The sequence below is a fragment of the Catharus ustulatus genome, chromosome Z (genome assembly GCF_009819885.2).
Source record: "Catharus ustulatus isolate bCatUst1 chromosome Z, bCatUst1.pri.v2, whole genome shotgun sequence".
Classification (NCBI taxonomy): domain Eukaryota; kingdom Metazoa; phylum Chordata; class Aves; order Passeriformes; family Turdidae; genus Catharus; species Catharus ustulatus.
The window spans coordinates 1,846,653-1,870,826 of NC_046262.2; the positions used below are offsets into that span (position 1 = coordinate 1,846,653).

A 24,174-nucleotide genomic window follows, 5' to 3' on the forward strand; every position below is an offset into this window, starting at 1 on the left:
TCTTCAGAGCATTGCCCAACCACAAACACACACCCAGAGCATCCTCCAGTCCTTTGCTCAGGAGGTGAATCAAACCTGCACCCTGGGAAGAGAACAGAGGAGCAGCCATGTGCTCCCCACACACGTGCAGTGCCCTTTTCCAGCCCACAAGCCCTTGGGGTTGCTATTGTGTCAGATGTTTGCTCTTTTTTTTTTTCCCCCTTTTTTTTTGGTGTAAGACAGGAAGAGCAAAGCAGCTGCTCCATAAGATACTCTGTGCAGGAGCTGAGAGCAAAAGCATCCATAGGTGTGGATGTCACTGAGTAGCTTGGGTGGGAAATGTCCTTAAAGGTGATCTGATTCCACTCTGGGCACCTTCCACTGTCCCAGGCTGCTCCAAGCCCTGTCCAGCCTGGCCTTGGACACTCCAGGGATCCAGGGGCAGCCACAGCTGCTCTGGGCACCCTGTGCCAGGGCCTGCCCACCCTCCCAGCCAGCAATTCCTTCCCAATATCCCATCCAGCCCTGCCCTCTGGCACTGGAAGCCATTGCCTGTGTCCTGTCCCTGCATGCCTTGTCCCCAGTCCCTGTGCAGCTCTCCTGGAGCCCCTTCAGGCCCTGCCAGGGGCTCTGAGCTCTCCCTGGAGCCTTCTCTTCTCCAGGCCAAACATCCCCAACTTTTCAGTCTGTCTCAGTATGTCACAATGCACTGCAAGGTTGATGTGTAACATCCTTTTGGATTCTCTGGAAGCTGCAGCACTTTAACTGGACCAGCCTAGCTGAACTTGTGCTGTTTCCCCCTAAGCAGATGCAGTCAGAGCTGTCCAGATGTTGCCTTACACACCCAGCTGTGCCAGTGGAAGATGTGCCTCTCTTCTGGAGTTTGCTACTGGAACCATGCTCCAGGAGCACCAGCCAAGTTATCTTCACCCAGCTGCCCACAGCAGTTGGAAGAAATCTGATTGCTGCTTTTTCCTAGCAGAAATCGGGATTTTCTTAACACCTTAAAGGCTGAACTTTGTGGAGCAGTTACCTCTGGCCTAGTAGTGGGTGAGAAGCTGGGGTTCCATTCTTATGGCTCCAGCATATATTGGATCAGAAGCGGGCATCTGTCCTCAGTCTTGTAGTGCTCTGTAGGGTCATATGTGGGAAAGGGGATCATCTACCTCAGTAAAAGATATTTTTTTAGTGGTGTAGCTGTCTTCATTCTGCACTTCCATATCCCATCCCTGGAAGTGTTTCAGATCATGTTAGATGGGGCTGGAGCACCCTGGTCTAATAGAAGTCCCTCCAAACCATTCTAGGATTTGTGACCTTCACAGTGGCTCCAGCACAGAATCCCAGTGCGATTCAGATCACTCTGCAAGTCTGTCCTGCAGACCACTGTAACATCCTCATCCTCTTTGTGCTGGTGCAAATCCAGAGCAACATCACTTAAATCCCTGGAGTCAATCCAGGATAAAGAGAAAAGCCCCCCAAAAATGTAATTCAGTTCCAGCAATGCCAAGTTGAGGCTGTAGGCTGTGCCCTGTAATTCAAAGACTCCTTTGGACATCCCCTTTGAGTTGAGGCATGTGAGCAGCTTCTCCCTTCCCTTAAAGCTGTTTCCTTGTAAAACCTTTGTGAACTTGTGCATGTGTCAGTTTTATGGTTATCACATATGTAATTTCATCTGACATTGTAATGACAGCATGGGGAGTTCAAAATGTAACAGTAAATATAGTTGTTAGGGGAAAAAAAAATACCAGCATCCTAGCCCATCATCCTGAATGCCTCTTCACGTCATGGGAGGGATGCAGACAGACTCCAAACACCATCAGCATTTCTGGGTTCCAGTTGGAAACTGCCTGGAGTTCAGTGTAGGCCAACACAAACAGGCGAGACTGTCTCTCTCTGCATGTCAGGGCTGCATTTTCCCCTCCTTTTCCCTATTTGTTGTTTTGTTTTGTTGTTGTTTTGGAAGGGTCACCCCTCTAAAGAGGGGAGAGGCTGGGAGTTCTCCCTGCTTGCTTGGGGTGTTTCCTAGCCTGTGGGATGATGCACCCCAGGTCCTGCACTCACCCTCGGCCCAGAGCTGAGTCCTGACTCGACCCCTGGTTATTTTTGAGTGCTGTCGGTTTGTGATGCTGTATTGAAGGGTCATTTGCCAATTCCATTATAAGCCTCATTTACAACTCAGCTGGTTTAAATCAGATCAGACTGTGAGTTGGCATGTGCAAAGAGTCAGCTGGGACACAGGACTTGCCTGCTGAGGGACCTGATCCTGCAGACCCCTCTTGCTTGCAGAAGCGTCGGTTAAAAAAAGTTAATCCCGCCGATTTTCAGTATTATTTTTTTTCCATGTGCTTAAGCGAAACATCTAAGCAGTGGGTATTTTTCTTTTCCTTCTTCCACGGAGAGTTCAAATGTTTTTTTTTCTGTTGGTCCTCCACCAGCTTTGACTATATTTACCAAGCTGGGCATGGGTGGGCCCCGCCGGATCACACGGATTGCTCAGGCGGGTGAGGCTTTGCAGGAGCTGAGGACTCAGCTGCTGTTTAGCTTGCAGCCAGGTTGGCAGAGGAACCAGGGGCTTTGCACACAGAAAGAGCTGAGATACGAGTGAAATCTGAATCTGACCCTAGATCTTCAGTTAAATTGCTCTGTAACCTTGAGCGCTGGATTAAATCACCCCTGGAAGACAGGGAGTTGCCTCTGGATATTTGGTTCTTGGGCCACGCTGTGAGGGTATGCCCATATATTACCTGTGGTCTTCAGAGAGCTCATTAGATTGTTGGTTTACATATAAAAAGTCTGGATGAAAGTCCCCTTCCCTGACCATCCTGTGCTGAAACCTGGCAGTATTTCCACTAGAAATTCCCAGCTTAAGAGTTAGGACATGATGCATCTCACTGGGGCTTCAGCGTGGTCAGGACATTGTTGGCTTGCAGAAAAAATGGTCATGGGACTACAGAATCATCAGATGGCTTGGGTTGGAAGTGACTTTTGAAGATTATCTCATTACAGCCCCCTGCCCTGGGCAGGGACACCTTTCACTAAACTGGGCTGCTCCAAGTCCTGTCCCATCTGGACTGGAACGTTTTCAGGGATGGGGCAGCCACAGCTTCTCTGGGCAACCTGTGCCTGTGTTTTACCATCCTCATCATAAGAGTTTCTTCCTCCTAGCTAGTCTGAATCTCCACTGTTTCTGTTTAAAGCCATCACCTCTTGTTTCCATGGATGGATCTCCTCTTCGGGACAGGAAAGGATGGGGAGATGCAATATTCAAAAGTTGGAAGATGCAATATTCACCTACTCTGCCTCACTCCCTCTGTGATGGGGCAAGGCCTGTAGGTGATTCAGAAGAGACACTCACAGGTAACATCTGTGTCTGTCTGGTCTCTTCTTGAGCCAGAGTGTTGAATTTTCATCCTGTGTTGGGTTTGACTGTGACACCGCCATACAAGCCCGGCACTATCCTTCTGCCCATGGTTCAGATGATGGCCTGGTGGTGCTGGAGGGGCTGTGTCTTTGCAAGCTGGATTGCCACTGCAGGATGAGATGCTCTGCAGAGGCACCTTCCATGAACACACCTCTCCAAAAGCCACCTCGTGTCTGTGTGGGAACTCTTCTGGCCCAGCCATAGCACAGGAGCTCGTGTGTCTAGAGCTCTGGGACTGAAATAGCAATTACAAACCAATGAGGCTGCAAGGGCTCTCAAGAGAGTCGAGCAGGAATAGAATATTTTGAGTTATGCCAGAGTTAAATAGACCAATCTGAGGTACCTTTCTCCTAAATACCTGTGGGATTTTGAGCCTAATGAAACAGCAACACGGTGTCAGCAGCGCAGGGCGCAGTGGGAGCTGAAAGGAGAAGACAAGCTTGACTTATGGGGCTTGACCCAAAGCAAGTAGGGCTTTAGAGGGGTGCTGAGCTGCTGAGGTTTTCCTCCTCAGAGAAAGGACGAAGCTCCTGCCTCTCTCTGGAGACACCTCAGGCCCAGCAGCATCTTGGCCAACACATGGGGATGATTGGGTGCTCCTGCTGGGGGGCTGATACTAACGGAGATCAGCAAGAAACCCCCCCCAAAAGGCATGTGTGCCACTGGGGATGCCCAGTGATGCTGCCAGGGAGCCTGGGCAGGGTCTGGAGCAGCAGTCCTGCCCGGGCAGGGGATGGGGCACAGCTGCTGCCAATGCCACCGCCGAGCTGAGCTTCCCACCCCACTGCGGCTGGAGCCTGCCTGTACCTGCTCCCAGGCCGATATTAAGCCTGCTCAAACACTGCACCGCCTTCTCCTCACATTGTTTTCTGTACCCCACACCCAGCACCAAAATAGCGATAACCCCCCCTTCCCCACCCTCCCGCGGTGACTCAGGCTGGCGAGCAGGCACACATCTGCTTCTGATTTAATGTGCGAGCGCTCTGACCCTTTTGTTTTTATTCCCAAAGTCCTCCCGTTGGTGGCTTTTCTCTCTGGGGGCGAGGGAGGAGGGGAGAGGAGAAGGGGAAGCTGGATCCCCATCCTTTGCGCTCTGCTTTTTTGGAGCCCTCAAAAAATGTATTTATTTTGGAGCCGTGTTTTCATGCAGGCTGGTGACAGCCTCACCCGGATCCGAGTCCAAGTCCCTCGCAATCCTGTCCACTCCGGAGGGACGCCAGCCAAACCAGTTTTCCATGGTTAAGCTGGGCACATTTTTCCGCCTTGGTTGGTTGGGTTTTTTTTTTGGTTGGTTTTATTTTTTTCTTGGTTTTTTTTTTTTTTTTTTTTTGGTTGGTTGTTGGGGGTTTTTTTTGGGTTTTTTTGTTGGTTTTTTTTGTCAGGAAGCAAACCCACCCAGTGTGTGCAGGCCGTTCAATAGGAGCCTTTCTTTAAAATTTCTTTTCATTTTTCTGGCTCTGAAGAAGAACAGGACGAGAGAGAGTGAAGGGGCCAGCATGTTTTCCCAGGAGAGTTCAGAATGGGAGGAAATGGCTTTTTTGGCTATTTTTAAGGCCGTGCTGGAAGGAGGTACCTACCACTGATGTGCTCATTGGATTGTAATGTTGTGTGTTAATAGGGATGTACCCTATATGTATATATTTATGTATATATCCTGTATCAGTCCCTGTAGCAGGATCTGAGCACAATGGGAAGGTTTTGGAGGAGAGTGGCTGCACACACTTGTGCAGAAATGCCACCAGCAATGTCACACACCTCATGGACCTTCATCTGTCTCATGCCAGAGCTGCTGGGGGCACCATGTTCAACCAGACCCTGGCATGGGTGTATCTCTGGTGGGGATTTTCCTCTTTCTCTCTCTTTTCTTCCTCGTTTTGGTGGCGTGGGAGGGGGAGAGCGTCACTTGAAGTGTGAATGAGTTTCCATGAGAGTGGGGTGGTTGCAGAGGATGCCTGGAAACTGTCCTGTTTCACTTAACATACTCCCCCCTCCCACACGTGTTTTAAGTGTGTGCATATAGATTTAGGTGAGGGGAGAAATACTCACCCAGCACCATTTCCTGCACCAGCAACATCTTAATGAGATGGCCAGGAGACCATCAAGGCTACACAGAGCTGTGTAGACAGGGCCCAGTAAGGGTTTAAAGGAGAAAAAAAAAAAAGGATACTGAGCATCTTCAGCTTTGCAGAACTTACTGAAACCTCAGAAGAGAGGAGCTGATGCCCAGAGCACCATCCCATCAAGCTCCATTACTCCAAGGAAATGCTTGAATGGCGGGGACAAGGCTGCAAGAAAAGACTGAATGTGAAAAGATGTGAAAATTCTGTATTCTGGTACCTGCCTTGATGCTGTGGTTAATTAATTTGCCCGTGCTTTGTGCGTGGATGAAGCCCTCAAAACACCATCTGGAGCCAGGCGGTGCCTTTGATGCAGCTCCACTAATTGTTTATGTTTATTTGACCATTTATCACCAGGATGCCCCTTTGCCAAGCCCTGCTCAGCACATCAGATGGCATTTGTCATGCAACCTGCAGACTTCATCAAGCTGCCACCCAGAAGTGACCTGGAGCTCCTGATTTTGGAGTTTTATATAAATTCTGAAACTGGGCAGCGTGATGGGCAATTTAAAGAAAGTGGGAAGAGGAAGCCTAAGTGAAAACGTGGCCCTTCAATTACGGGAGGCATTGAACTCTATTCTGGCCCTGACAAGGCTCATGTTGGTGTTTATCTGGGGCTTGGAACTGGCTCCAAGGAAATGGGAGTGGCATGGGACTTGGTGTTGTGATCATAGAATCACAGAGTGGTTTGGGTTGGAAGGGACCTTTAGGATCAGGTAGTTCCAACACCCTGCCATGAGCTCAACCTGTTCATCAGCATGTGCCACCCAAGAGCTCAACTTGAGCTCCCCAGAGAGGAGCTTAGGACAGAAAATCTGGCCTTACATGGACCAGAGTCAGGCCCTGGTGGTCATGGAGCAGCAGCAAATTGCCATTACAACCAGCAGCACCCGACTGTTCAGCATGCTGAGGGGTGATTTGATTCATAATTTGCAATTTTGCCAGATCTTATCTGTGTGTAAACAAAGTTGATGAAGTACAGAGTACTTCATGTAGGCTCTGGGTAGCTGGAATTAACCTGCAGGGATGGATTTGTTGACAGGTGTATATTTGCTGTGATGTGTAAGGAGTCTTTAAAAATTCCCTGAGATGGATTCACACAGGCCACAGGAGCTGTGTCAGTCTCCACATCCTGGTGAGCAAATGAGTGGCACCTGTCACCACCTTCCTAAGCAAATAATCCTTGTGGAGCTTCCCAAGTGGTGTTGTACCAGAGATATCCAGCAAATATCTCCAGTACTAATGTGCCCCAGATCTGCTTGGCTGGATAAACTCCTGCATGGATTTTGGAAAACTGGGAAGAGAAAGGGTTGTTGGGATCACTGGTAGGTCTGGAGATGTTTCTAAAGCACCTTTTATTTTGGACTCCCTGATGGGACTTCAGTGACTGTGGCTTTTTTGTGGCCTGCTTGTAGGAAGATAATAGTTCCAGCTGAAAAAAAGGTCAGTTTTATATAGTATGTGCAAATATAAATAGTTCACATGGGCTCAACTTACCAGCCAGATGTTGGTAAGGATGAATCCTTGTTTGCCCAAGGATTTTGTTCACAGATTAGTAGGAATACTGACAAGTTCAGTAAGTAAATGAAGAAATACCAGGGTGAAGGTCACCCCTGTGATTTCACTCCCTGAAGCCTAACCACTTTAATTATGTGATCAAACCATGCTCGACTTCTGGGGCTCTTCCATCTCGTGCATCCTGTGCAGGGCTGGGCTCCTTGGCCAGCCCTCTCCTCCTGGCATCAGAGGGAGGTCTCCATCTGTGTCAGCATCGTGGGGACTCTGCTTGGCTTCTGCCACTGGTGTGCCACGGAGCATCCCTTTAAATTGTGCTGACCTGTTCCACTGACAGAGCTGCTCCCTTGCCAGGAGACGTGGGGGTGATGCCACCTCTGCGCCCGCCCGCGGGGCTCCCTCCCCATCCGTGCTTCTTCCAAGGAGAATGCCACCTTCTGTGCATCCTTCCTCGCCAAAGCATCGCTTTGGAAACATCTTCTCTCTTCTGCTCCGTCCAGATCCAAGCAAAAAACCCATGAGTTCTTGGCGAGATCCTCATTTTCGTGTGGATGAGCTCAACTAAAAGCCGAACACCCCCAACTTTCCCAGCTCAACCCCGTGTCTCCCAGACTGGTCGCAGTTCCTGGAGGCTGGGGCGGGTGCCCAGCCCAGCAGTAAAACCCTGGTGGTGTTGCTGTGGGGTGGTTCCCTCCCACAGAACCAGCTCTGGGTCTGCAGAGGGGATGGTGTCCCTCAGAACCCCGGTGATTTCCTTGCGAGGGAGGCAGCGGTTGATGTCGCCACGTTTTCCTCACTGTTCCAGGCATCCCAGGGAAGTGATTGAAAGGTGAGGAGCCTCTCTCTGCCCCACCTTCCTGCTGGAGGGCAGAAACGCTTGCTGCTGGGGTGGGTGGTTTAATAACATGTTCTTCTGGAGACAAGATGTTCAGAGGGGAGGTGTGCCCCTATAATAAGGAATAAATATAAAGGCAATACTTACATTTTTTAGGTTTTATACCTTCCTTCTTTTTCAAATAAAAGGATAATCCTGCCTCTCTGCCTGCCATCAGATAGGCATTTGGGTATCCCAAGTAGTTCTTCCAAGTTGGAGTGAAGAGTTTGGCCAAGGCAGTGGGCTGGCTTAGAATGGAGTGTCAGTGTGGGTGGCTTTACTCAGGGACATTTACACAAGGGACTTGCTCAAGGTCACAAAGCAGTTGGTGGATGCAGGAACAGAGCCTCAGCATCCCTGTGCCACCAAAACAGAATCCTAGTTTGGTTTGGGTTTGAAGTGACCATTGTGTCCAAGCCCCGTGCCACAGTCAGGGACGCCTCTCACTATCCCAGATAGCCCCAAACCCCATCCAGCCTGGTCTTGAGAACTTCCAGAGATCCAGGGGCAGCCACAGCTCCTCTGGGCAACCTGTGCCAGTGTTTTTCCACCAAGTAACAGGAGCAGGAATTATCAATCACTGGCCAGCGTATCCCAATGAAAGTAGCTGTAATATTTTGACAGATGACTGTGATCTCACATGCACATCTTAATTGCCTCATTATGAAGAGGCACAAATAAAACTGGGGGGAAAAAATAACCCAGATATATTTATGGGCTGATGGATGTAGCAGGCAGGTCTACACACACAGGACCATGGGTGGATGCAGAGGGAGAGCAGCCAGCCCACCCTGGCTGCTGCCTCCACTCCTGCAGCCTGGAGCAGGGATTGGGAAAGAGGTGCAGGCAGCAGAGCAGCAGAGCCAAAGCATCTGAGCCTCAGGGTGCTGAGTGCCCCGGGCTGAGGAGGTGGTGGTAGAAAATAAATGAGGGTGAGGAAAGGTGTTGAGATCTCCTACTGACTCTCCCATCCTTAGAAGTGTTCACGGCCAGGTTGGATGGGGCTTGGAGCAACTTAGGATAGTGGAAGGTGTCCCTTCCCATGGCAGGGAGTGGAAGGAGATGAGCTTTAAGATCTTTTTCAGCCCAGACCATTCTGGGAGTCATTCTGTGGTTCTCTGACTCCCTCTCCTGACAGGGTCAGCAGCCTGGGCTGGCCTGGCATGCTCAGTGCCCCAAAGCCTGGATCTGACACCTCTGGGATATTTTGCTGGGTGGTCTCGTGCTTCAGGGGTAAAGCTGAATTCCTCCAGGGGTTTTGTGTCAGCAAGGACCAAGGGATGCTCAGGAGCAGGGGTGGGCAGCAGCTGGCTGGGATGGGGGAGCAGTGGTCAGGGATGTTCAACCCCAAGCCTTGCCCCTGGCCTTGCACTCTTAATCCCTCTACACACACAGGCAGGGTGAAGGGAAGAACTGGAGACACCTTGTTTTGCCTGGAAAAATGACATTTTGACACCCAGGAGCAGGCAGAGATCAGCCAGAGCCTCAGGCTCCTTCCTCCGCTGTGCTGAATGCAGAATGAGCCTGGCATGGGGGGGCAGCTGCTTTGCATCCCCTGCTTGCCCTGGGGCACCCCCCTATCTTTGGGGGGGCACTCCCACGGAGAGTCACTGTAGGCACAGAAAAAAGAAACACAGTCAGGAGCCAGCACTTTCCTGAGGGAAAATCATAGCAAAGAGAAGGCCAAGCAATGCACATTTTAAAGGGAGACGCTCAGAAAAATCGAGATGCAAATATCAAAATACAAAATAAAAACACATAAAATATGAATATATACAATATTAATGCAAAATTATAAATATCTAAAATACACAAATAATAAAATATTAATGTACCGAGATATTAATATATTCAAATATTAGAGTATTAAAATATTGAAACACTTTGCTACAGCAATTACACTGTGTGCCAACATACAAAGGAAAGCCAAAATTGCAATCTCCCAGTCGAGGCTCAGGTTGTGAAGCACTGTCCCCATGGACAGGAAGGGGACATCCCCCATCCCTGACACAGCCCTGAACCAGCAGCCACACCTTGCACAAACCTGGGCTCTCCCTGGCAGCCTTTATCTCCTCCAAAGGCTTGGCTTTTCAGGGCGTTGTCACCGGGGCTGAGGAAGGAGATGGGAAAGGGAAGTGCTGGGGAAGAGCCCTCGCAGGTCACAGGTCTCTTGCTCCTGCCATTGGGCAGCACTGAGACCCGGGGGCAGGATCCTGTCCCTCCCCAGGGCTGGCACATCACCCCAGTGAGCTCTGTCACTGCTCCATTTCCACCCCTACAAACGAGTAGAGCATTTATGAGTTTGCTTTATCTATTTTCTGTGCATATGTCTTTATAATCTATTGGGTGTACTGTTGGTTTTCACTTGCCACGGTGCTAAAACGAGCATTTCTCCTGTCTCTGATATTTCAGTTTTACATTGCTGGTTTGGAGATGCTGAGATCTTTCAGTATTAAAGTGAAGTTGGAGAAAAAAGATTATTTTAAAAAAATTAAAATTAGAAGGGGTTTTAGAGCATCAGAGTGCCTGGATGAGCTTTGGGTCACCCAGGGAGTGAATGTTGCAGGTGGTTTATGACATTGCTGTAGTCCCTGGCTTGTATCTGGCATTTTTCATCCAAAAAGGGAACAAAGCTTAGCTCCCCCAGCCCCTCTTTTTTCCTGTTGCAGCTTCAGGTGTCTGAATCTGTTGGCAGAATGTGGGGGAAGCAGTCCAGTATCCTGCCATCATTTTTTCATAAGTGGGGCTTTCTTGGCAAAAAAGTAATGAATGAGTTTTAAGCATGGCCATAAATGCAGTGTTTCACAACGTCATCTGCAGAATACGTTTATTTTAGGTGCCCTCCACCCTTTCCACCATCTCCCTCCAGTTTATTTTAACAATGCTGTAATTTTCTATTATAAAATGGGATTTTGCTGTTTAACTCCATGTCGTCTGCCCAGCATTTGCATGTGTGTGTGTGTGTGTGTGTGCATGCACTGGTGACATTTGTCACCATCAGATGCTATTTTTAAGCCTGTTATTATTGAGGACCCCACCCTTGGCTTGGGGATGGGAAGGGGGGAGCACAGGAGGAGGGAGAGGAGGGAGGGGAAGGAAGGAAAACGTCAGCCTCAGCACACTTCCAGCCTCTGGCCATCAACCTCCCCGGGGGCATGGGAACCATAAGGTCATTTCTCAAGCTCGCTGAGCTCCAGAGCTGTCAAACCACCCTGAGAGTTTAAAAAATGCAAATGTATGCAAATGAATGGGCTGTTTCTCTCCCTCTCCCCCCTCACCCCCGGTTTAAATGACATGAATCACCTTCAATTTTGCCAGCATCCTGTAAAGTTATCAGCTTGCCTAAATGCTGCAGTTAACAGAGCCACATCTCAGGAGGACCAGGGGGAGATAAGAAACGAAAAGCAGCTGATTTCCACCAACACCCCGTAATTTTTTAATGTATTTTATACATATAAATTATATGTAACTATCTATATAATCATACCCCAATCTCCCAATTCTATTTTTTCTTGCTGTTGAGCGAATAATCCACTAATTAAGGAGAATGAAGCTCAGTGTCCAGAAAAAACCCTCTATAAAAACATTTCTCAGGGTAGTCTGATATTCTGCTGCTCTGATTTTTGGCACTTAGGGTGATCTGGCAGTGAAAAATCAAAATAGGAAGACACGTTCCTTCATGCAAGGAGCTCCTTTAACACTCAGGCTCCTTCCAAACAAAAATAAATGAGTAGATGATAAAAACAGCAATAGAAATTTAATTGCTCACGCTTATTATTCGGGATACAAAGCCCTAGAAAGGAAGCTGTCTTTTCCTCCCTGGCTCAGGGGTTATTTATTATCTTACACTCCATTTGGAGAAGGTATTGGATTTACTGTCATTTATCGGCGATTTTCAAGGAGGATTTGATACGGAGCTGGTCAGGATCGCTGAGGAGCGTTGCTGGTTAACATGGTTAAGCACAGCACACTGTAATGAATCAATTTGTTTCAGACAACAGATGTAATTAGCGTGGAGGTAATGGGCACACAGTGGGATGTGGGGCTGGAGCGTCCTCCCTCTGCTGAAAATGTCGGTGGCTAGAGCTGGGTGTAATTCCTGGTTCCTCTGCCCAGCTTTGGGAAGGGGAGGTGGCTGGAGCTGCCATGGACAGCTGTCCCCATCCCTGTTTATCCCCACAGGCCTTCCTTCACCTCCCTCTAGGTTGCACCATCCTCAGAGACCTTCACTCTCCCACACACCCGTTTTTGGCAGTGCTGATTAGGTGTGGGGGAGATACCTGCAAGGTCTCCCTGGGGAGGGAGGAAAAGGGAGACAGCGTTCCTTTTCCCACGGGAACGTTTCCTGCAGAGTCTGATCCCCTTTTCCAGCCCCACCAGGCTTCCCCAAGGGTTGCTGGCCAAGGTGAAGCACAGGTTTTCATGGGCAGCCTCCATCAGACCAGACTCTTTCCATCCCTGAGGCACCTGGGGAGGTGGGAGCCAGCTGAGGTATTCCAGATCCCTGCTGGTGGTTTGGAAGGAGGTTTGGAATCAGCAGAGCCAGAAACTGAGCAGGGAAGGACACCCAGGACATGGCAATGGATCCCAGGAGAGTTCCAGAGGTGAGGTGGGGTGGTGTGGAATTGGGGAACCTGCCTGATGGGGTCAGCCTTGCAGAAGGGATGGAGTGGGGCTGCAGGTTTGCCCTGAGCTCTCCTGGAGATTAAATGCTCTGTCCCTCGGCTGTGAACCAAGTGTCTACCTGCAGCAGGGCCAGGGCTGGTAGAGGTGACACTGCCTGAACACATGCTCTGTGTCCTGGGGGTTTCCAAGGGTTAGTGTATTCAAAGTTATTCTGTCTGTTTGATGTATTCTGTCTGTGAGGGGATTAATGTATTCGTCGCCTGCTGGAGGAAATCGCTTTCCTTTCCTGGGATTTCTCATGTGGAAGGGCTACTGGAGCTATGTGAAAGAGGAAACATCTTACGGATTAAAAAATGGCAAAAAAAAGAAAAAAAAAATCAGGTTTTCCTCTTGGGTGTGGGCTTTTTGCTTCCGAGTTTTCCTTTGAAGCTAAAGCTGCTCTAGCAAGGGAAGATGTCTGCCAGATGCACAGGGCATTTTGATACCCTGCTGACAAGTCCAAGCAGGATTGGGAGTGGAGAAAGCTCAGCTCATGGGAAGAGATAGCTGACAACAATCTCTGTCTGGTCAGATCTTTGTTACATGTTGTCTTCCTCTGTGTACTTAGGTGCACACTGTGACACAAATCCCTGCTTTCCTCCCCATTCCCAGTTCCCTCAAGAAGACATCCCTACATGGCTTGTCCCCATGTGAGGTGACATGTCACAGCTTCCAGGCATGAAGTAGCAGAACTGAAGATCCATAAGGATCATCTCCTGCTGCAGCAGGAAGCCATGACCCTTCTCTCTGGGATGTCCAGTGGTACCATTCCCAAAAACAATCACGTAGATGAGATGGGCGCTCCCTGGCTCATCTTGTTCAAGCAGTGTAGGTGCTGGCTCTTGGCAGTGTGAAGCAATACAGCATCACACTTTCCCCACATAGCTCCTGGCGGGGCAAATCCTACATGTGCCTGGAACAATGTTGGCTCCGGGAGGATGTGATAGAAGTGGGATGGGGAGAGAGTCATTGCACAAGGTTCCTGGGGGAGGGGTGTGAAAGAGAAGAGAGAGCTTGTGCTGGTTATGAAAAGGTAACTCTGTGAGGATCAAGAAGGATGAGGACAAAGAAGAAAATGAAGGGATGGGGAGAGAAGCAGAGGTTCAGTCACAGAGGATCTGGAAGAAGCTGAAAGTGGCCTAGTGGCAGGTGAGGTAGAGGAGGGAAGGACTCTGGGAGAAGGCAGCACAGTTTTGGCATTATCCATTGGGAATCCCCTGCTAATTCTCTGCTGCCTGTGCTTTGTCCTAGGGCACTAAATGAGAATATGGCCAATGGCATTGAAGATCTTATCGGGATCCCATTCCCGAACCACAGCAGCGAGGTCCTGTGCGGTTTGAACGAGCAGCGGCACGACGGGCTCCTGTGCGATGTCATCCTCATCGTCCAGGACCAGGAGTACCGCACCCACCGCTCCGTCCTGGCTGCCTGCAGCAAGTACTTCAAAAAACTCTTCACTACCGGCACTTTAACAGACCAGCCCTATGTTTACGAGATTGACTTTGTCAAGCCTGAAGCACTTTCTGCCATCCTGGAGTTTGCCTACACCTCAACCCTCACCATCACCACCTCAAACGTCAAGCACATCCTCAGTGCTGCCAAGATGCTGGAGATCCAGAGCATCATCAACGTATGCCTTGAAATCATGGAGCCCAACAGAGAGGCTGAGGAGGAGGATGACAAAGAGGACGACGATGACGATGAAGACGATGATGAAGATGAGGAGGAAGAGGAGGAGGAGGAAGTGGAAGATTTTGTCAATCAGGAGAACCTAGCTGATGTACAAGAAGTAAGCTGCCACCAAAGCCCTTCTGAGTCCGATCTCACCGAAGAAGCTTATACAGAAGCGCCTAAAGATTTTCCAAATCACTTCCCAGCCAGTAACTCCTCTGGACACTTGGGTGTGATACGAGACTTCTCCATAGAGTCCTTGCTGAGTGAGAACTTGTACCCTAAGGCAGACATCCCAGAAAGGAGGCCAGCTCTGTCTCCTTTCGCCCCCAGCTTCTTCCCCCATCTGTGGAACGGTGACTTCAACTCCTTCTCCCAGCTTGAGGAGCCACAAGTAGATAATGGTCCTTTGGATCTGGTGATCAAAAAGAGGAAGATCAAGGAAGAGGAGGAGAAGGAAGACCTGCCTCCGCCTCCTTTCCCTAATGACTTCTTCAAGGACATGTTTGCCAACACCCCAGCAGCTCCCTTAGGGCATATTAAGGCAGAGACTGACTACAGCGCTTATCTCAATTTCTTAAGTGCTACCCAATTCGGAGGAGTTTTTCCCCCATGGCCCCTGGAGGAAGAGAGGAAAATGAAGCCCAAGGCATCCCAGCAGTGTCCCATCTGTAACAAAGTCATCATGGGAGCCGGCAAGCTGCCCAGGCACATGAGGACCCACACTGGGGAGAAGCCCTATATGTGCAATATCTGTGAAGTTCGCTTTACCAGGTGTGTGTTGGTCACCTCTGCTGTGTATGGGGAGTGGGGTGGTGGCAGGAGGGGCCACATCATAACCCATGACTGATTTTTCAGCTACTCATCATCAGAGTTTTGCAGTTTTTTTTTTCCCAAAATCAAATTAGGGCATGGTCTCTATCCTTTCAGAAAAAAAAAAAAAAAAAAAAAAAAAAAAAAAGGAAGAAGGGAGGGTGGAGGAAGAAAAAGAATCTCCTGATTTTTGTGGGTTGTGGATGACATCCACAGCTCACTGGATCCATCCTCTTGCTGGACAAAAGCTTAAATAAGTAACAGGATATTTTCAACCCCATCAGAGTTCACCACAGTGGGACCAGAGTGAGCTGGAAAACAGATGGTCAAACAGCCAAGGAGGCTTCATCTCTAATGTGCTGAGAGATGCATTGAGCTGGGAGGGCCATTTAGCCACAGGATGTAATTAGTTTGGGTTTGCACATTTTGGCATCAGTGTAGACCACAACCAAGTTGCACATGTTTGGACATGACAGTATCTGGGTTTTTTAGGGCTGGAGTGGCCCTAATTATTATGTGTCAATAGTGCAGTTGGGGTCTTGGTCTCTTCCCCAAAGTAACAAATGACAGGACAAGGGGAAACGTCCTCAGACTTCACCAGTGGAGGTTTGGATTGGATATTAGGAACAATTTCTTAATGCAAAGCACTGTAACAGTCTGTCCAGGGCAGTGGAGGAGTCCCCATCCCTGGAGAGATTTGAAAGATGTGTAGATGTGCTGCCCAGGGACAGGGTTTGGTGGACTTGGCACTGCTGAGGGAACAGTTGGACTCACAGAATCATGGAATGGTTTGGGTTGGAAACAACTTTAGAGTTCATCCAGTCCCACACCCAGCCATGGGCAGGGGCACCTTCCACTATTCCAGATTGCTCCAAGCCCTGTCCAACCTGGCCTGGGACACTTCCAGAAATGGGGCAGCTGCAACTTCTCATGCCAAGTTGTATTTAGCTGTGCAAATCTAATGTTCCAGGCTGAAACCCTGCTCTGCAAAGCTGGGCAAATTTAATCGGTGAGCGGAGACAAATAGATTCCTGGACCTGCTCTTGCTGAGTATAATTAATATCTAATGAGAACAATCTTTACCATAATAATAAAGCTTTCTGACAAGAGCATGGTATTTCAGCTTCTGGCTGCATGTGAGAGAGAGAGCCCTATTAAGCTGGGGTGAGAAAACCAGAGGAAAATAATCTGCACAGTAGGCAGAGGCGAGCTCCTGACAATGGCCGGACACCTGGGGTGCTCCTGCATTCAGCCTGTCTTTTCTTCTCCTGTCCCTGTGATAATATTCGAATGGAAGATATGCAGATGATGAGAATTTGACCTGAAAATAAATTTCCATGCTCCCCTCCATTAACGCAGCAGACAGCATATTATAATGCGGGGAGCATCGTGCCTCAGGCAGGCATGTGCGACGTGAGCCAGCTCACCCTGGTATTTGCAGGGGAAAGGCCACTGCATGGTGATAATTCCTGCCTGCAGGAATTTGGATCTGGCTCCTGCTAGTGCTGCATCCCCAGGTCAGCACTGGGCTGTTGTCTCTGTGGGGTGTGTGGTGGCATCTCGGACTGGCCAGTCCCATCCCTGGGTGCCCATTGCTCTCTTGTGTGTGCTGCTGTGGGTGCTAATTGCTGATGAGGAAATAGCCTGGTTAGATCCATCACTGACACCTCCCCCTTAACAGGAATAATAGGGCTGAGCCCTCCCAGACCCAAAGTCCTTTATAGGAAAGGGCAGCACTGTTCACTTCGTTTGGGGAAACTGAGGCACAGAGAGATGCTGGTACTGATGCCCAAGCCAGACAGGTTATGTCAGCGTGGTAGAGGTTAAAAACTCCACACAGAGCTGGTCTAGCATGACCCATTACTAATGTAGGACTAAACCTGATAGTTTTGACATCCCCCATGTACTCAGCAGCTTCTAAATACAGGGCACAGGGGCAGGGGGACTTCATCCGAGAAAAAAAATCAAAAAACTGAAACTCACCCAACACTGCAGTCCCCCAACACCACTGTGAAAACTGGTCTTGTGGGTCACCCTGTGCAGAGCTGGGCGCTGGAGGGTCTTTTCTTTCTTTAACACTCTGAGCAAAATTAATATTTTAAAATATTGATTTGTTTTTAAATGTGTTTGGAAAGATTTTGAGTAGAGTGCAGCTAATTGGTTTGGTCTGGGGTGGGGTTTTCTTAGCTGTTTTCGTCCTTACTCTGGTTTAAGAGCTCTCTTTTAGGAAAAAGTGTATTTTTAAGCTAAGTGGAGTGATTGAGATGTAGAAAGAGATTTCTTCTGGGATTTCCTGAGTGCTGCCACTTGCATTATGTGTTTTGCTCTCGTGGGGGGAGGGAATTCCATGCTTTGAAAGCATTGGACTTGCACCCACGGTGCCTTCACTGGGGAGCTGCAAACTCAGATGGTCCCTTTTGGGGTCCCCTGGGAGTGAGGGTGCAGGGAAGCAGAGGTTCCCAAAGTGAATTTCAGTATGAATCAATCCTTTGCATTACTTCTGCATTTAAGGAACTGTGGAGAGGATGTATTTTCCTGGGTGAGGGATGCCCCAGCCTCCCTGGCAGATCCCTTCCCCTCCACATCGATGGGGTCTCGCATCCCCCAGCAAGGACCCGACCTGCACCTGGATCTGCCCCTCCTGCTGCCCATGGACATCTGATGGCAGCAAGCAGGACTTCATTTAACGGCTCATTAATTATTTTTCCCTTAAACAAAGGCTGCTCAGCTTCTAGTCTGCTGTTCTACCCTGCTAGAACGCCAGAGAAAGCTGCAACTATTTCAGCTTTCCCACCAAGACAATCCCAGAGTGCTCAAGGAGATACTGTTCCAGCTGGAAAGGTTAACATTATTTGTTCCTATTATTTGTGTTGTGACAGCTCACAGAGCCCTAATCGCTCTCCTAATGCAATTGCATTAAGGTTATTCACACACACGGAGCGTGGATCTCCGTCGGAGCGAGCCTCCAGCCCAGCTCCCAGCTCCTGTTCCCCGTGCCACATCCCCCTGGGGTGCTCCACCACACAGCACCTCACTCCCCCAGCCTCTGAGCAGCTCCAGGTGGAGCCACAAGCCTCCCTTGCATTCCCCGGAGATGCTGCTGGGGCAGGGAGGATTGGGAGGATTGGGAGGATTGGGTTTCTGCTGCCGGAGATGGGTAATAGCCTGAAAAGAGCTTTGCCTGTATTTACATTATGCAGTCCTGGCACGCAGCGTGTTTATTAGGAAAAGCGATCCTGCTAGGTTAAACATTACATACAGGGGTTTAAATTAAATTATAGGTGGGGTCGGCAGCTCTGCTTTTTATTAACATTTCCCCCCGCTTTGCAGTGCGAGCCCCCGCGCTCATCCGTGCGCGACTTCTGCTGCGCTCAGGGTGGAATTCTCCCTGCTGCTGCTTTGTCTGCTGCTGAGCACTGATCCCAGCCCTTCCAGAGGAAATGCACCCTTCTGAAAACCTTGGGGTAGCACCAGCTTTAAAACTGCCAGAGTGGGAAGTTACCCTGAGCTTGGCACAGGGACTGAGAGATACCTTTTTTTCGTGCCTCCCTAAAAAATCCATAGGTGCAGGACCAGGCTGGGATCAGTCTCCCAAAAACAGTAAAGCATCATCTGGTGAAGAAGTGACTCTCCTGCTAGGGATACTCCTTTGCATCCTTGATCCTGAGGGACTGGTGTGCAGGGATGCCCAGCCCGGGGCTGCATTCCTCATGGTGCTGCTGGGCATGTCACCAAAAACTGGTTTAATATGCACATGGGCTGGGTGGCAGGAACTAGTTCAGAGGCAGCACCTAGCAAGTTTTGAGGGCTTGACCTGCCAGAAGAAACAGATTTTTGTGTGGCTTTCACATTATATAAATTAAATCATCATAATATATACTTATATTGTGTGATTTATAATATATTATTAAACAATAATAAATTGTATATTCTTTACTCTTTATATTAAAATATACCGTATAGTTTTATATGGCATGTCTGTAATATATAAGATATCTTTTATATCTAATAATGACATTACTCCACATGTTCATATTTTTAGCTTCAAAACTAGCATGTTGGAGGGGTCATACTGAAATAATTTTGGAAAACAATATGAATTTTCCCACTTTGCTCTTTACTTGAACTCCACTGGAACAATCTAGGAAGCAGTGCTCAGCTCATTTGAGCCATAATCAGCTTCACTTTTTAAAATCATACACTTTAGCTGAGATTTTGGGGGTTTTTCCTTTTTTTGGCTGCAGAAGGAAGCATTTATTGGAGGAAAAAGTAGTGATTGGATTGCCAGTATGGGAAAATATCCTTCTTTTTAGATGTTCCCCTAAAAAAATACATATATAAATATTTGTAAATAGGTGCCATTGTGATGGATATTATGCTATTCCATGGCTGGATTAAAAAAACACTTCTCCAGACGGTGTGGGAGGTTGGATGTGTGCCTTGGAGACCCTGGCAGGGAAGGACAGAGTGCTTGGGTGCTGCACTTCTGGCAGCATCACCCTCAGTGATGCTCCTGCTCCAAAAGAAAGCTCCTGAGACACCCTGTGGTCAGTGCAAGAATAAAAGGAGAGAAAAATCGGCTCCAAGAGGGACTGAATTTAGGCAGCATTGTCCCACATTGCCAGGCTCTTGAATCCAAACTGATTTCCCACTTTGTAGGCTGGAATGGGGCTGTATTTATTTAATAATCCCAGATTTAGTTATATATGTATTCCTGTGTTTAGAATCTTGCTCTTTACAAATTCGTGGAAGGAGGTTGTAGCCTAGTGGGGGTCAGCCTTGTTTCCCAGGGAAAAAGGGACAGAACAAGAGGGAATAGCCTCAAGTTGTGCCAGAGAAAGTTGAGTTTGGAAAATCAGGAAAAATTTCTTCCCTGAAAGGGCTGTCCAGCCCTGGCACAGGCTGCCCTAGGCTATAGTGCAATCCCCACACCTGGAGGGATTTAAAAGCCATCGGGATGTGGCGTTTGGGGACGTGGATTGGTGGTGGCCGTGGCTGGGAATGGTTGGAATGGTTGGACTTGATGATCTTAGGTCTTCTCCAGCCTTAATGATTCTGCACTTTTTGTGTTTATTCCAGGGCTTTATTTCTTTTTGCTCCAATTTAAGCTGTTTTGAGCTCTGTGATGGGCTGCAGCCTCCTGACATGGAGGGCTCTGTGTGTGTGGTGTTGCAGTGCCCAGGAAAGAAGAGGCAAAATCAACCTGCGAGACCAGGACGAGCTCCCCACCTTCCCCAATCCCAATCAGGGAGGCAACCCCAAAAATAAGAGCAATCCCAACCCCATCCCCAAACCACCTCACCAAGCTCCTTTTCCATTTCCAGGCAGGACAAGCTCAAAATCCACATGCGGAAGCACACGGGGGAGCGGCCGTACCTGTGCATCCACTGCAACGCCAAGTTCGTGCACAACTACGACCTGAAGAACCACATGCGCATCCACACGGGCATCCGGCCCTACCAGTGCGAGTTCTGCTACAAGAGCTTCACCCGTTCTGACCACCTGCACCGCCACATCAAGCGCCAGAGCTGCCGCATCGTGCGGCCCCGGCGCGGCCGCAAGCCGGCGGCGTGGCGGGCGGCCAGCCTGCTCTTCGCTCCCGGCGCCCAGCCCGTGGAGAACAGCTTCATGATGCCCCCCATGCTGGAGGAGATGAGCAACCACCTCAGCAGCACGGCCATGTGCCTTCCTGGCCCCAGCCCTAAACATTTCCTGAGCGGGGCCAAGGCGCCGTTCAGCCTGCAGGAGCTGGAGAGCCAAATTGAAGAAACGCAGATGAAGCTCTTCAGGCGGGCCCAGATGGACATGGAGAGGAACGCGGGCATCTTCGCCTTCGCCCTGGGCCACAATGAAAACCTCGCTGCCCAACCCTTCTTCCCTCTCTCTCACCCTTGGAGCACAGGCTTCAGTGGCTTGGCAGGGCTTGGCCACGTCGCTCCCATCTCAGAGGCCAGCAACTAAACCCAAGCCCGGTCCCACCATGCGTCTGCTCCCGTCCCAGCAAGGCAGCCCGCTCCCCCTGGGGCACCTGCCCTTCTGGGAATGCCATCAGCAGCTTCCCAAGGAGCTCTTTGTCCTCTCACTGCCGTGGGGCTTGGGGCACGGGGCCGTCCCTGGGGCGAGCAGGGATGGGCAGGCGCTGTGCCCTGTGGCCACCGGCACTTTAGACTCTGCACTTGGCTTTGGGGCCCTTGGGCAATCACTGTCCCCATCCCACCACTCATGGCTCCATCTGGGAAGGCCAGGCCAGGACTGCTGCTCTCTTCAACGCCCCTGAAAATGTCACTTGCCTTAGTCCAGGGCTCGGCCATCACCATGAGATGGCTTTTCTGTGGGAAGTGTTCCCCATTTTCCCACACACAGAGCTCACTAGACACTGACAAGCCGTCCAGACTTGGGTTTGTTAAGTTGCATTCCTTGACCCTTTTGGTCAAAAGGACTTTTCTGTTTTCTTTTTGTTTTTGTTTTCTTTTCTTATTAATTAATTCCCATGTCTGGCAACAGTATTTATTCCACAAGGGATAAAACGGGGGGTCTAGCAGCCTTGCTGGGAGAGGGAGAGAGGAATGATCCTGGCCACTGCCTTTCTCAGCAGTACATCAGATTTACAGGGCTGGTGAAAGCCCTGATCTGCAGCATGAGTTGGGACCTTAAAAACAAATTAAAAAAAAAAAAAAAAAAAAAAAAAAAAAAAGGAGATCGAACACCTAGTGCAAAGCTGGGTGGAAAAGGGGGATTTTACTTATTTGGTTCTTTAGCTATTTCAGAGTTTCAAAAGGAGAACCAAAGCCTATTTTGAGTATTTTAACTTCAGTTGCTTGAAAAGGTGAAGGATAAGTTTTAGAAGAATCAGTAATGTTTCGATACTGAGCTTTTATTAAACCCTTGCTTTGAAAAAAATGAACCAGTGGGAATTTTGAAATGAAAAAGTCGTTTCAAACCAAAGAGTCAGAATTTGCTGCCGCTGACCATTTTGAAATGTCTGGGGTTCTGTCCCTAATCCCTCAAATTACTACGTGATAGTGATGAGAAAAATTTACAACACACTTGTGTCCCCAAATCTGCAGTGCTGATGGGAAAAAAATTGGGAGTGCAAATATCCCTGCTGCTTGTCTCAAGGGATCTTTGTGGAAAAGAAGTTCACTAAAGGTGTCTTGATTGTGATGCTGTCTAATTGCAAGCAAGTAGAAATGCTGTTTCTCCACTGTAGTTAGTTCAAAAGAGAAGGTGGTGAAGGTCAGCCAAGGTGGCCAAGAGGTTTGGGGTGACCCCCCAGCATCCCTGCAGACCCCATCCTGGCCACCCCATGTGGTGATTCTTTTGGGGTAGAAAAAAGTGGCTGATTGGCTGGGGTCACCTCCTTGAGCCCCAAATCCATGAGCTATCTGAAGGATGAAGGCTTTTGGTGGCCATCTGCCTCCCATGGCTCCTCCTGGGTGAGCAGTGGGAGGCAGACATGGTGGAACCCCAGTTCCACCACTGGCTCAGGTGGGTTGCAGTGGTTGTTTTACACGAAACCAACACCTGGAAATGTAAATGTTACAAATTAGGGCTTTTTAATTTATCTTTTTAATATGACCTTTCAACATCAGCAAAATCAGAGGGAACGCGAGGACCGCGGGTTTGTGAGTTTTTTGGTTTTTCCATCAGTGGCTGGATGAGAATCTGCCCACCAGAGGCAAGGAGGGGGACACGAGGAGTCCACAGCCCCCAGGAGGATGTGAGGGACTTCTGCTCTGAGACCACCCATAGCAGAATGGTCCCAAGGAACTGCCCAACACTCGGCTTCCTTCTCCAAAACGAAATCTGTAAAGACTCCACGTGCAACAAAAGTCAATGGAGAGAAAGAAAGAAAGTAAGAAGAAAAAGAAATCTTCTTAAAACTGCATCAAACTTTTTCTTTTTAATCCACATCAGCTTCTTAAACAAGCGATGTTTTGCAGATGATTGGTTCCTTCAGGTGTTTTTTTGTCTACAATTTGGAGTCATTGTAAAATATCCAAAGATGCTGAGTACTGTATGATCTGCAAGGACTTGAAGCAAGGTGTTTTTTCTGTCTCGGTTTGTTTGTTAGGTCGGTTGGGTTATTTTTTTTTTTTTTTCCTATATGTCTAAGTGGGGATAAACCTTTGCAATTTTTCTATTTATAACTATTTTTATGTGATTGCTTTATGTACAAAACAATAGAAAAAAAAAATCAAAAAAGTAGAGAGAGTAACACACACGTACACAAACAAATTTGCCTTAGTTACTCACGGGACAATCACCCTTAACTTTGATTGATGCTAAAAAAGCAGATGGAAAAGAAGAGACTAGATCATTTTATGTATTTATTAAATGGTATTAATTGATGCTTTTAAATTATTAGCAGGACTTGATTCTCTTGCCTGTGGCCATGGTGAGAAGGCAGAGCCGCCGCGGTTACTGAGCTGCCAGCACAGCCATCCGTGTGGCCTCAGCTCTGTGGATGTTTGCCTGACACCTTTGGGAAAGCCAGAGTAATCACTTATTAATTAAACACTGAGCTGGTCAGGGCTCCAGCCCGAGGGGCTGCTGGCGTTGCGATGCTGATGACAATTTTGGAGTTAAGGTTGATTTTCCCGCGTTGGCGCTGGGTTGGGTAGGGCTGGAGGGAGCTGAGTGCTGGCAGTGATCATGTTTTGGGGTGTAGAGGGATGATTAGAGAAAACCCTGTTTCTTCCCCTTTTGATGTTGTGTGGTGAGTCCTGGCCACAGGTATCCACGTGGGAGCCCAGCTGAGTGTGAAGGTGCCTTCCTGGGGATCTGCTCCCGTTTCCCAAGCAGGACGGGTGCACTGAGCACCAAACCTCGGGCTGGAAGGACACGAGTTCTGTCCCAGCTCATGGTGTGATGGCTTCTTGTTCATCTCACCCTCGTTCCTACGGCCTGGCTGCAGCAGGGGCAGCGTGGGCAGCAGGGCAGGGGGGATTGTGCCCCTGTGCCCCTGAGCTCAGGTGAGACCCCACCTGCAGAGCTGCCCCAGCCCTGGGCTCCAACAGCACAAGGACGTGGAGCTGCTGGAGCCAGTGCAGAGGAGGCCACGGAGATGCTGCAGGGCTGGAGCCCCTCTGCTCTGGAGCCAGGCTGGCACAGCTGGG

General features: G+C 49.1%; 1 protein-coding gene across 6 annotated transcripts in view; it reads left to right on the plus strand.

Annotated features, from left to right (window-relative positions):
• Positions 1–24,025, plus strand: part of ZBTB7C (zinc finger and BTB domain containing 7C) — a 149,152-nt gene extending 125,127 nt beyond the window's left edge. For all 6 annotated transcript variants that reach the window (XM_033086335.1, XM_033086334.1, XM_033086336.1 and 3 more), the window contains 2 exons: positions 13,823–15,016; positions 20,380–24,025. In XM_033086335.1, coding sequence (XP_032942226.1) covers positions 13,823–15,016; positions 20,380–21,016 — 1,831 coding nt within the window. In that variant the 3' untranslated portion in view covers positions 21,017–24,025. The remainder of the gene's footprint in view (positions 1–13,822; positions 15,017–20,379) is intronic.
• Positions 24,026–24,174: the final 149 nt, after the last annotated feature.